The 13220-nt window shown below is 35.5% G+C and overlaps 2 protein-coding genes across 2 annotated transcripts in view; both read right to left on the bottom strand.

Moving 5' to 3' along the window:
* Nucleotides 1-3726: 3726 nt before the first annotated feature.
* Nucleotides 3727-7734, bottom strand: LOC105135176 (seed biotin-containing protein SBP65-like). Its single transcript, XM_011039931.1, is given in 6 exon segments — nucleotides 3727-3933; nucleotides 4178-4306; nucleotides 4567-4695; nucleotides 5455-5608; nucleotides 5610-5738; nucleotides 6054-7734. Coding segments are annotated over 6 exon segments (2334 nt in total). The 5' UTR covers nucleotides 7640-7734.
* Nucleotides 7735-9426: 1692 nt separating this feature from the next.
* Nucleotides 9427-13220, bottom strand: part of LOC105135175 (protein trichome birefringence-like 39) — a 10388-nt gene continuing 6594 nt past the window's right edge. The window contains exon 5 of the mRNA XM_011039928.1: nucleotides 9427-9660. Within this exon, the coding sequence (XP_011038230.1) occupies nucleotides 9427-9660 (234 nt within the window). The remainder of the gene's footprint in view (nucleotides 9661-13220) is intronic.

Genomic DNA, 13220 nt, shown 5'->3' with positions numbered 1-13220 from the left:
ATTATTATTACTACTACTATTATTATTATTATTAATATTAGTATTATTAGTATTATTATTATTATTATTATTATTATTATTGTTATGATTATTATTATTGTTGTTTTTATTGTTATTGTTATTGTTGTTGTATTATTGTTATTTATAATTTGTACAATTAACCTTCCTGTGGTTCGACCCCGGTCTTGCCGGGTTATTTATTACTTCGACACTCCTGCACTTAGAAGAAGACATCAATCTTTTAGTCGTGTAAATGAGATTTTCAAAAACATGTTATAATTGACATTTAGAGCCAGTATATAAAAGTTATAACCTAAAAAGTCAAGCCATTTTTATTATGGGTGCTCTAAGCGATCCAAATATGAGCTTGACACCTTGTTCGCATCATCCTCCTCATACTATGAAGAATTCGACCATGAATTCAATAGATCTTCATCCTCTAATGATGATTCTATATGGAAAGGAACCAGGTGCTTTACATTAAATACATCTGCTGTATGAATATGACTAAGCAGCTTGAGGCGATAAGAATTTGAATTAATTTTCTCAATAATCTCCACTGGACTAATTTTTCATATGGACAGTTTATTATACTTATCTATAGAAAAATGATCCTTCGTAAGCACGGCCCAAACAAAGTCACCTACCTAAAAATCAATAAAACGTCGCTTTCGATCTGTATTTATTTGAATTGGGCAGTAGAGTCCAGCAAGTTCTGTTGAGTAAGGTTGTAAATGTCCTACAATTAGGTGACAAAATCCTCTGCTTTGCGATTAACTTTGGCGTTGCTTGAGAGATTAACTAGGTTAAGTGGGCATTGTGGGAGAAGTTCGTGCACAATTTCAAAGGGGTTGAACTTGGTGCTACGATTGACTGCATGGTTATGAGCAAACTTTGTCTGGCCAAACTTCTTATCCTGAGATTTTAATTGAACATCAAACTATGAAAGAGGTTACCTAACAACCTGTTCACCACCTCGGTTTGCCCATCTAACTAAGGGTGATAAGCACTGCTGAAGTTTAGGTGGGTCTTAACCATCTTCCAAAGGCTCCGCCAAAAATGTCTTAGGAAACGAGTGTCCTTATTCGACACAATTGACTCCAGTAGCCCATACAGCTGATAAACTTCTTGAAATAACAACTTAACCACGTTAACAACATCTGTCATTTTCTTGCACAGGATAAAATGAATCTTTTTTTAAAACATGTCTACCACTACAAAAATGGAGTCGAATCCTTATTATGTACGCAGGAAGCCTAGAACAAAATCAATACTGATGCCAGACCACGGTCGTATTGGAACAGAAAGTGGCATGTACAAATCGATATTAGTGGCTTTTCCCTTGGCAACTTGACAAACCCAACATCGATCAACAAAATGACCAACCTTCTTCTGCATTGATGGCCAGAAGACACGGCTACCAGTAAGTAAATCTGATCTCTTCCCAAATATCCCTCTCCATGCAGCTCTTATATGATTTTGGCTCAAAGACTACACTCAGGTATACACAATTGGGTGCCTTTGAAACAAACTCGTCTTGAAGAACAAAGTCAATTTGCTGGTTGTTTTGAATTTTCTCTATCACAGTAGCAAAAAAACATTCAAATGCATATAACTTTTGAAAGGAGTCGAAACCCAATACCTTGACACACATGTTAACTAATAAATTTTTTCAATAACCGATGGTGTCGACCACTTAGTTCAGTGTACCCATCTTGAATGTGATGACAAAAATGAATTGTTATAAGTACATAGCCCAAGATGTATGTTGAGATGAAATCTTATCTTAATTCCCCGTATGTTTGAAGGCATCATGATAAGTAAATAGGACAAACTCCTAAAGAAACAGATAATGTCACCATTGCCATACTACTTAAACTATTATATAAAATTTAATGTCATAAGTGTTATACTATAATTTTTCCCCAGAAAGTTTCTCACTGAAGAAGGCAACAGACCTGCCATTTTGGCTCAAAACCACTCTGATTACTAACTTTAATGCGTCACAGTGTAGCTCAAATGGATTTGAAAAGTCTGGTAAGACAAGTATTAGGGTAGTGGTAAATCGTTCCTTGATTTTTTGAAATGTTATTTCGGCCTCAGGTGTATATGCAAGCTTGTTATTGCTTTCTTATACAATCAATCACTGGGCCATTATACCACTAAAGTAGGGAATGAAGCGTTAGTAAAACGATGCCAAACCATGGAAACTTCAAACATTAGTCATGATTTGCTACTGTGGCCACTACTTGACAGCTTTAATTTTTGAATTGTCTATTAAAAGACCCTTAGACAAAACGATGTAACCTAAGAATAAGACCCGATCAATTAACACATATTTTTTTGTTACTGCGAAGAACTTCTTCCCAAGTAACACGGTCAAAACTTCTTGAAGATGTTGTAAGTGCATTCTAAGATCACTTGCATGAATGTGATTGGGCCATTACATAGCCCAAATGGCATGACAAATCGCTCGAAAAGTCCTTCCTAGGTTTTGAAGGCCGTTTTCCATTCATCTCCTAGTCAGATACGGATCTGGTGATACCTATATTTCAAGTCCAACTTTTTGAATATTGTGGCACCATTTAACTAATCTTTTTTTCAGGGTTAGAAGGGCAGGCACTGTGTATGGGCTAAGACTCTTTCGAATATGCCCTTTTGTTAGCAATTCCTCTATTTGGCGCCGTAACTCTTCTACTGCTTTGGACTCATCCGATAATGAGGCCTGTTGGATAAGTTGGCATCTGAAACTAGATCAATTTGATGTTGAATGTCCTTTACCAGAGGTAGGTTCTCAGGAAGCTCAGCTAAAAATATATCTCAAAATTCCTACAATAATGACTTCACACTGCGTGGAATAGTACCAACCTCAACTTTCATTCTTCCGATCAGCATATTAACCATTTAAAATTCTCTAATTTCCATTTATTTTATTTTATTTTATTTTATTTTTTTTTTATTTACATGAGGTGTCCGGGCCAGCTTACGCACACCACGACTAATCCCTACGGCCCACTGAACATCCTGCAAGCCCAGTGAGCAAGTAAGGCACCGCAGGGGTGACAGGCGTGCATGGTAAGATTCGAACCCAGATGCAGAGGAAGGGGACAAGCCCCTTCCACCACTAGGCCAGAACCTCACTTGCAATTGAACTTAGCTATTGTTAATAAATTATTGTTCTCACTTGTTTGAACTTAGCCATTGTTAATAAATTATTGTTCTCACTTGTCGAAATGTCGCCTGTAATTTCCCTATTTGGTAATAACATAACCTTGATAGAATTAATCATGAAAATACACATATTCAAGAACCCATTGTACATCATATGTCGATCGTATAACCATGTTCTGCTCAATAATAGATCACAGACGTTCATGGAAACCATGTCACACCAAATATGATCTTTATATGTTGCGCTTACTGAAAAAGATACCAAACTGTGTTTGGATATTGTAACATCATTCCTCTTATCTAGCCATGTCAATTTATAAGGTTGAGGATGTGATTTTGTTGCCATGTGTAGTTTACAGACCATCTTATTTGACACTATATTCTCACAGTTACCTGAATCAATGATGAATCGACATACTTTCCCACTAATTGTGTAGATGGACTGGAATACATTAGTACATAACTAGTCATCCTTTGCCCCGTGTGGTGCTAAATAGCTGCGTCAGATCATTAATATTGGTCATGTATCCCCTTTTAAACGCTCCTGGATTACCACTATATTGCTATAAATATCTCAGTTTCAACACCAACATCTTCACCTGGGCAATATCCCAAACACCTCTTGTGAATCATCAATAATGGACCATCGTTTCCCTTTAGACACTCCTCATCATAAACTGGTTCTACCTCAACATCGCCCTCTTGTTCCCTGACAATTTCTTTGACATCCGTAAATAATCCCCTTCGTTGTCCTTTCTTACACTATGAATATGTGTCCTGGTTCTCCATAATTAAAACAATGAAAACCTGAGGTTGGTATTGTTATGTGTATAGGTACAATAGGCTTTGCAATAGTAGATGGTGGAACGATTGCTCGTCCGTTGCTACTGCTATTTGCACCACTTGTACCGAAACCCCTGAAATTCATACTCCATGTTCATCTGCTGTTGTTACTTGTACCCACACCAAAACCCCTAAAATTCACACCCTTCATATTTCTATGCACCAGTTGTTTCTCTAGTTGTACTGCTCTCTGGTGGGCATCCGACACACTTAACACATCAAACATATTAAAGACATCTTGGAATTGAATCTGTAACCCTCCAATATACTGCACAACCCACAACTCCTTGTCCTTTACAATTGCATCCCATGACACTGACTAATAGAACTCTGTTGTGTAGTCATCAATTGAGCGATTTCCCTACCTTAGATTTTGTAACCGTTGGTAGAGTGTTCGTGTGTAGTTGTATGGTAGAAACACAAAATGCATGTGTTTTTTCATCTTGTCCCAGAATGTGATCTTGCTTTTCCCTTGTAGAGTCCTTGTTTTTTTTTTTACTATTGCCACTAAGCCCATGCCCGACCTCTTAGCCTTATTGTAACCAGTGTTACCTGTCTGTCTTTTGAAACCTGTTTAAACTCTAAAACTTCATCTACTGTATTGATCCAGTCAAGGTACTCATCCGCTTGCAAACCACCATGGAACTTTGGTGTTCGACCTTGAGGCCTGACTCCCAGCACCTCAATTCATCACTCGACTGTCTCATCTATGCTAGTTAAGGGGTGAATGGATTTTTATCACCTTCGGACTCCTTTTCCACATCTTGGGAATTCAAATCCTGATGGTGAACCATCGATGCTGCCAACTACTGTGTTAATGTCTTGACTTGCTATTGTAGTCGTGCAATCTTATTATGCTCGTAGACTTCATCCAACAATTGTTTATGAAGGTTTAGTAGGTTTGTGCGTCTCTTTAGTGCTATAACGACGATAACTGACTGAGATCTGATACCAACTTGATGCAGACCAGAATGGAATTCACACGCGTTCTAACAGACAAGGGTTTCTTCGATCTATAATTCCGCCGAGAAAAAAAAGAGATATTTGAGTTAACTACTCAAAAAAGTTCTTTTTTTTCATTAAAATCTGCCCATCGTAAAGTTATTACAACCAAATAAATAGAAAAACTAAACTCTTAGACTTCTAAAACAACTCTATTAAATTGTGAAACAATCCCAAATTAATTAAAAAAAAAGCTAAATGAAAAAACAGAAAAAAAAACTCCAACTACCGTGCAAGAAACTTAAAGTGCCCAAATGACAAATGACAAGCTAAATGACCCTTCAGGCCTAATCCAAATACAAGCATGGAGAACACATCTTGGGCTTTCCGAAAACATGTTATAATACATATTTGGAGTCCGTATGTGAAAGTTACGACCCAACAAAGTCAGCCCTTTTGTTTTGGATGCTCTAAGCGATCCAAATATGAGCTTGCCACCTGGTCCGCATCTTCTACTTGCTTTCCATTCTTGCAGTGGCTTGTCTCGTATCCACCAGCATTCTTCCCCGCGCCAGGTTGGTGTTGCCCAATAACAAGATCTTTGGTTGCTTGAGCAATCTCCACTATAGTTTGGCCAACGGCGCCCTGTATGCTGCTGCCAATCCTGTTGTTCTTGTTAATCGCCTTCAGGGGAGACTTGCTCGCTGAATTTCTTAGTGATGCACGTTTCTTCTGGCCCTTGACCTCCTGTTGCATGAACTTGTGATTCTTCTTTGTATTCTCTTCCTTAGAAACTCCTCTAATCATCCTCAATCAGGCAACATATATTCAATTTATATTTCAAGTACTACAAATGTAATAAACTAGTCCACATTTTCAATTTCAATTAGAAAGACAGAGTTTAATCCATCAATTTCAATATTGGCCTGTAGTGGCATTCCTTGCATTGAAGCCAACGATGTCGAAATAGAACATCTATTCAAGATATTAAAGAAAAATTTGCATTACAGGAAATTGCAGTTAAAAGAGCATCGTAAACTTCACAATGTGAATCCAACCCCTGCTAAAACAACTCCTAGACACACTATTTCTCTAACTGTAGCTCTCCTTCAGCTGCTTTTCGGGCCTCAAGCTCTCTCTCGGCCTCCTCTTTTTTCCAAGCTGTATACTCCTTCATACTCTCACCACTTTCCGTAGCAGTCTGTTTAGCAGCACCCAACGGCTTGCCTACAAGCTCTGCAGTCTTTTGACCAGCATACTCTGCTGCCCTTGCGGCTGCCTTGCTCCCCTCCACTGCTTTCTCAGCTGTGTAATGAGCAGCAGTCCATCCAGCTGCAGTGGCCTTGTCTTTCACATCCACAGCCACTTTATCTACATAATTAACAGCTTCTTTGCCACTTTCCACTGTCACATCTTTAGCTCTCACTTCCTTCTCTGCAACATACTCTGACGTTTGCTTGGCCCCTTCAAAAATGGTGTCTTTTGCTTGTGCTCCCTTCTCTGTTACATACTGGGTAAATTTCTTAGCCCCTTCAACTAGAGTGTCCTTCATCTGTGCTCCTTTCTCTGCAAGAAAATGGGTAGTTTTTTGAGTCTCTTCAACAACAGTGTCCTTTGCTTGTACTCCCGTCTCTGCTATGAACTGAGTAGTTTTTCTACCCCCTTCGGCTGCAGTGTCCTTTGCCTGTGCTCCCTTCTCTGCAGCATACTGGGTGGATTTTTGAGACCCTTCAACTACAGTGTCTTTTGCCTGTGCTCCCTTCTCTGCAAATTTCTGAGCTCCTTCAAGGACAGTACTCTTCGCTTGAGACGCCTTCTCTTCAATCTGTTGACATGATTTTTTAGCCCCTTCCCAAATAGAATCTTTGGTTTGTGAAGTCTTCTCCGCTGCAGTATCTTTGGCTCGAGAGCCCTTTTCTGCCAGATTACGGGAAGTTTTTTGAGCCCCTCCAAGAACAGTATCTTTTGCTTGTTCAACCTTATCCGCAACAGCGTCTTTGGCTCGTGCAGTTCTCTCTGCGACAATGTCTTTGGCATGTGTAGCCTTCTCCACAGCAATGTCTTTGGCTTGTGCAGCCTTCTCTGAGATAATGTCTTTTGCTTGTCCAGCCTTATCTCCAGAAGTTTCTTTCGCTCGTGCATCCTTCTCCGCAGCAGTGTTTTTGGCTTGCATAGCCTTCTCTTTGCAACCCACAACTTGGCTAGCCTTCTCTTTTTCTTTCTCATATCTTTCTTCAGGTGCTTTTAAAGCCTCCAATGAATTCTGTTGTGCCGTTCCTCTTAACTTCGTAATTTCATCTAGAGAAAGTTCTTGCTCATTATTTTGTTCACCATTCTTTTCTTTTCTACCACCTCTCTCATCTTCACCTTTCACTTCAAATTTCCCAACAGAATATCCCTCTCTTGCTTTCCTTTCTTGTTCTTCTTCCCTTCTTTCCCTTTCTTTATCACTAGAAACATTTGTCCTAGCTCTCACTTTATCAGCAAGGGACTCAAACTGCGCTTCCATTTTATTGCCACCTTCAGTACTCAAGCTTTCCATGACACCAACAAGGACAACCGACTCTTTTGGTTTCTCAATCAAAGACACAAAATGGTTAGCTATTTTTGGGACTCTCTCTCTCTCCACAGAAAACTCTTTCTCACTAGTAGTATTCTCTCTCCTTGCTTGCTCAGATGCCATAGTTGCTAGTGTTTCAAGAAAGTAACTAAGAAACTTGATCTCTCCGTGTTTTCTTTTGTGGGTTTTTATGTAATATTCTTGGTTTGCTGTTGGTATAGGAATGAAGAGCAAAGAGAAGATTGGCGTTAAAAAGAAGAAGGAATGGCCAATAGCGGCTTGAGGAAATGGAAGAGGTGTGCGTGCATGGAGTGGACATGTGTTGGTGCATAAGGCAACGTGTTGGAACAGTACAATGAAGAAGGTGACTCAGCTAGACAAATCATTGGTGCGTTGACACACGTAAGAGGATGTAGCTTAGGTTAGCCATTTCAGGGTGATGGATTCGTGTCTCTTTGCCATGTGTCTATGTAGGATTTAACAGAATAAAAAGCAGAGGCTAGCGATTAACACCTTTATTCTAAACTAAGCTAAATTTATTGTTGTTCCGTAGCACAATCTAAAAAGATCATAACAAAATAAAATAATTTAGGTTAATCCTAACAGATTTTAATAATTTTAAATTAATAAATATTTTATTAAATCTAAAATTTTGATTAGCGTATCAGTAACTTCTAAGACATCAATTCAACATTTTTTTTTTTGCTTTAAAGCTGTAAACTCCAAGTCTTTGTCTCAAGAATTTATATTTAATTTTAGAAAATGACTTAATCAGGATATCAGCATTTTAATTTTTTGTTTTAGAAAATGACTTAATCAGGATATAGCATTTTAATTTTTTGTTTTGTAGTAAATCAGCTATATTTCACCTTCTTTTTGTACTTCTTTTAAGAAATAGAATTTTAATTGGAAATATTTCATTTTGCCATGAAACACAAGATTTTTTGTAATTGAAATTATAGCTTGGTTGTTTACAAGAATTTGTGTTTTTTTTTTGCTCAATCTGTAGATCAGCCATCAATTTTATAATCCAAATGGCTTGATTAACGGTAGCAGTACCAGCTACATAGTCTACTTGTACTGTGAATTGAGCTATGACTTCTTACTTCTTAGAGCTCCGTGAAAAAATAGCATAATCAAAGCTATACAAAAACCTGAAATGCTCATCATTTCATCAACACAACTGAGCAATCACTATCAGAATAACCATGGAGCGTGAAGTTTTTAACTTGACAAAACATCAATCCATAGTCAATTGTTCCCTTAATATATTTGATAATTCTTTTTGCTACTTGAAAATGAATTTCAATTGCACAATGCATATACCTTGAAAGTACACTTGTAGCATTCATAATATCTAGTCTTGTTGTAAATAAGTTATATTAAGAACCCTATTAAGGTTCTGTAGAGCTTTTCATCAATCTTCGCAGCTCCTTTGTAAAATTTCTTATTTAGATTCATTAGTGTTATTGTTAGGCTGCTCTCTTTTATGTTGAACTTCTTTAGAATCTCTTTAGCATATTTTTGTTGACATATAAAGATTTCATTCTGTTTTTTTTTAACTTCCATGCCGAGGAAGAATGTCATCTTTCCCAGGTTAGTCATCTCAAAAACATCCTTCATTCCTCTTTTGAACACATCAACTGCTTCATGTTATTTCTTGTCACAAGTAAGTCATCCATATAAAAAGAAACCACAATCAATTCATTATTGACTTTTTTAAGATAAATTGTAAATTCATTTAGACTTTTTGTAAAGCTAAAGTCTAAAAAATATGCATCAATCATGTTGTACCAAGCCCTTAGTACTTGCTTTAAACCATAAGGAGCCTTTTTTAGTAAATATACTTTTTTCTCTTCTCTTTAAACGACAAAACATTCAAGTTACTTTACAAATATTTCCTCCTCCAACTATACAATTAAGAAAGCAGATTTGGCATTCATTTGGTGTATAATCCAACCATTTTGAGCAGCAAGATCAAGTAGCATTCTTATGCTATCAAGCCTAGCAACCAAAGTAAAAGTTTTAGAGAAATCCACCCCAAACATCTGAGCATATCCTTTGACAACAAGCCTTGCTTTGTATTTGTTTATCGAATTGTCAGCATTGAACTTGGTTGTATAAACCCATTTGACTCCTACGGCCTTTTTATATACAGATCTGTTCACTAGCATCTAAGACTGATTTTTCTCAATCAAAAGCTTATCCTTCATTACAGCCATGTTGATCTACAATGGCTTCTTCATATCTTGTAGGCTCAATCATTACAACATTATAACTTTAATAGATATTAGAGAGTGATATGGTTTTTGCAACAAATTCATCATCAATGTTAGCATTCTCCTCTTGGAATTTAAACTTCTTATCATTCTCCCAACTCTAGCTTTCTGATTTAAAGAATTAGATATCCCTGCTAATAATTACTTTGTTATCTTGTAAAAGATAAATCTTATAGGCTTTTGAAACTAAGTTGTAGCCTACAAAGATCTCAAATTCTTTCCTTTTTACAAGTTTGTCTTTTTTGACCTGTGGAATATAAGAGAAACAAAGACAACCAAAAATTTTTAAATTATACAACTTTTTTTTATAGCCATACCATGCTTTAAATGAAGTCTTTTGTTGCAAAGTTTTTGTTGGCAATCTGTTTAATAGGAAAACTGTTGCATTTATAGCCTTAGACCATAAATTCTTTAGCAGCCCTTTGTCATGTAATAAACACCTTGTCATCTCTGAGTGTTTTGTTTTTCCTCTCAACCACTCCATTTTGTTGAGGGGTATGGGGGCTATCAACTAGTGCTCAATGCCTTTTTTTTCACAGAACTTGTTGAATTTCTCCAAGGTATCCTCTGTTCTATTATCTGATCTAATCACTTGTATTTTGTTTGTACTTTTTTTTCTACTGAAGCTTTAAACTTCCAAAAGATATCAATAACTTCAGACTTATACTTCATGAAATAAATCGAACACATTCCTGTATGATCATTAATGAAAGCAATGTAATGGCATTCAATGATGGTGTTTTCAGAGGAGCTCCCACATTAGTATACACGGACTATAGTTTTTGTGCAGCTCTCTAGGTTTTATTTTATGGAAAACGAAGTCTTATCTACTTCTTATACTGGCAGGCTACATATGAAGAAAGTTCTTTTTCTAAATCAAGTTAGTCTTTCACAAGATTGTTCTTCTTTATAAAAAGTAGAGCTGTATGATGAAAATGCCCCAATCTTATATGCCAAAGCATTGCACCACTATTTTTGTTATATGTTGTAGCTTGCTCTTCTTCCATAAAATTCAAGGCAAAGCTTTTACTCTCCGTCTAAAATTTTAAACACTTCTCTGTTTTGTGTATAAGTAATCAAGCAAAACTTGTCTTCAAATAACGTCTTATATCCTTTCTCTAGAAATTGACCAATAATCAAAATATTTTGATTAATTTTAGAAACATATAAGATATCATAAATTAATTTTAAACCTGTGTTGCCTATGATTGTCATTGGTCCTTTACCCTTTATTACTAGAGATACTCTATTTCCAATTCTTACTTTAGAAATGGCAATTTTGTCAAGCTTTTTGAAAAGCTCTTAATCATAAGTCATATTGCTTTTACAATCATTGTATATAAGCCAGTTCTCTTTCACGCTACTGGTAACAAAGCATGATGCCATAAACAATTCCTCTTTTTCAGGTTGTTCAACAACAATCTTAACATCCTTTTATTGTTGTTGTTGTTATTAAGATTTGCATACACTTTCAATATGTCCTAACTGATCACACTTGTGACATTTTATTTTCAGCCTCCACCAGCATATACTCTGTGGATGATAAGATTTTTTATAGTAAGGACATGATGGAAATATTATGTTATTGTTGTTATTTTTGTTTCTTTGTTATATGATTTAGCAAAAAAAAACCATTTTCCATAAAACTTGCTTGTCTCATAAGTCTTCTTTGTTCTTAAACCTTGAGTGCATTTAGTAGTTCTGCTAAAGTGATGCTTAATACAGCTTTGAGTTTTCTATTGATGATGTTGTAGCTTTAAATTTTTCAAGAACTGTTATAAGAATTTTTTAAACAATTTTAGAATCAGAAAAATCAATACCAAGAAGCCTTACTTTGTTTACAATGTCAAGAAGTTTGTTAGAGTAATCCTTGATGGTTTCTGATTCCTTCACTCGTTTATTTTTTGCATTTCATATTTTTTTATTAGATTTAGAACTTGCATGCCTTTCACTCGTTCATGTTCTTCATACTCCTTTTTCAAGAAGTTTTAAATTTTATTTGTTGTTTTCAGTGTCATAATTCTAGTGAAGATTAAAGATGAAATAGCTGCAAATAAGCTAGCTTTTGCCTTTGATTTCCTTTGCCTACTCTCCTTGTGATTTTTTATTTGAGCTATAGTTAGATTGTCAAATAAAGAAGGAACCTCATATGTATTTTCAATGACTTCCCACTCATCATTAGCATCAAGGTAAGCTTCCATTAAAACATCCCATACTTGATAATTTATATACCATCACATTCAAAGAGGCTTCTGAACTTATTTTACATTGGTTAGGTTTTTTAGGAAAAATGATAAGTGTTTAAGCTTTCTCAACCTCATAGGTCTCTCAAGAAAAGAATAGGCTCTGATATCAATTTGTAAAATTTTCACAGAATAAAATGTAGGGGCTAGCAATTAACACATTTATTCTAAAACTTCACAACTTTATTGATCACTAGAGGTCTTATTTAAGCAACTCAAAAAAAAAATGCAAGTAACAAGCAGCTAAATCTAATGTTATTACATAGTAGAATCTAAGAATATTAAGCGGTTAAATCTAATGTTGTTACATAACAGAATCTAAGAATATCATAACAAAATAATGAAGATTTATGTCAATCCTAACAGATTTTGATAATTTAAAATCAACAAGTGTTTTATTAAATCTAAAATTTTTACCCCCTCCATATCAGCAGGCTCCAAATCAATAGCCTTCGAGGCAGTAATTCGAAAGTCTCTCTTCTTCTTCTTTCCAAAGACTTTCAAGACTCACTTTACTTTTCTAAGCTTTAGATCAGTTCTCTCTCTCTCTCTCTCTCTCTCTCTCTCTCTCTCTCTCTCTCTCTCTCTCTCTCTCTCTCTCTCTCTCTCTCTCTCTCTCTCTCTCTCTCTCTCTCTCTCTCTCTCTCTCTCTCTCTCTCTCTCTCTCTCTCTCTCTCTCTCTCTCTCTCTCTCTCTCTCTCTTCTTCTTTTTTTTCTTCTTCTTAGATTAGTTTAGTGTATTAAGTACTTTTTCTATGCATTCTTAAATTTGTTTTTATATATTATTTTCTATTTAAATGGAAATATTTTCAAAGTATAAATCTAAGACTTCAAGTAATAAGAAAGTGTTGATTACAAACAATTAGCTAGCTAATTTAATTTTTTTTTTATAAGAGATTTCAAATTTAAGCCTCTCTTCTTGATTTTGGCTAAAAGAGACAATTGATTTTGTGATGTTATTATTGAGAATATTTTGCTTAAGGTTATTTTAAAAAAAAATATATTTATTTTTGATATATACATATTAAAACCATCTAAAATATTCTATAAAAATATTAATATAATATTTTTAGGTAAAAATAATTTAAAAAATATATAAAGAAAAACCCTCACTAATAGCAATCATAGGATAAGTTATGGAATACAATTCATTTATATGAAGTATATTAATACTTATTACGT

Source organism: Populus euphratica, unplaced genomic scaffold, assembly GCF_000495115.2.
Source record: "Populus euphratica unplaced genomic scaffold, PopEup_1.0 scaffold55.1, whole genome shotgun sequence".
Classification (NCBI taxonomy): Eukaryota; Viridiplantae; Streptophyta; class Magnoliopsida; order Malpighiales; family Salicaceae; genus Populus; species Populus euphratica.
The sequence above is the reverse complement of the archived record's forward strand: the minus strand, read 5'-3'. Positions and strand labels throughout refer to the sequence as shown.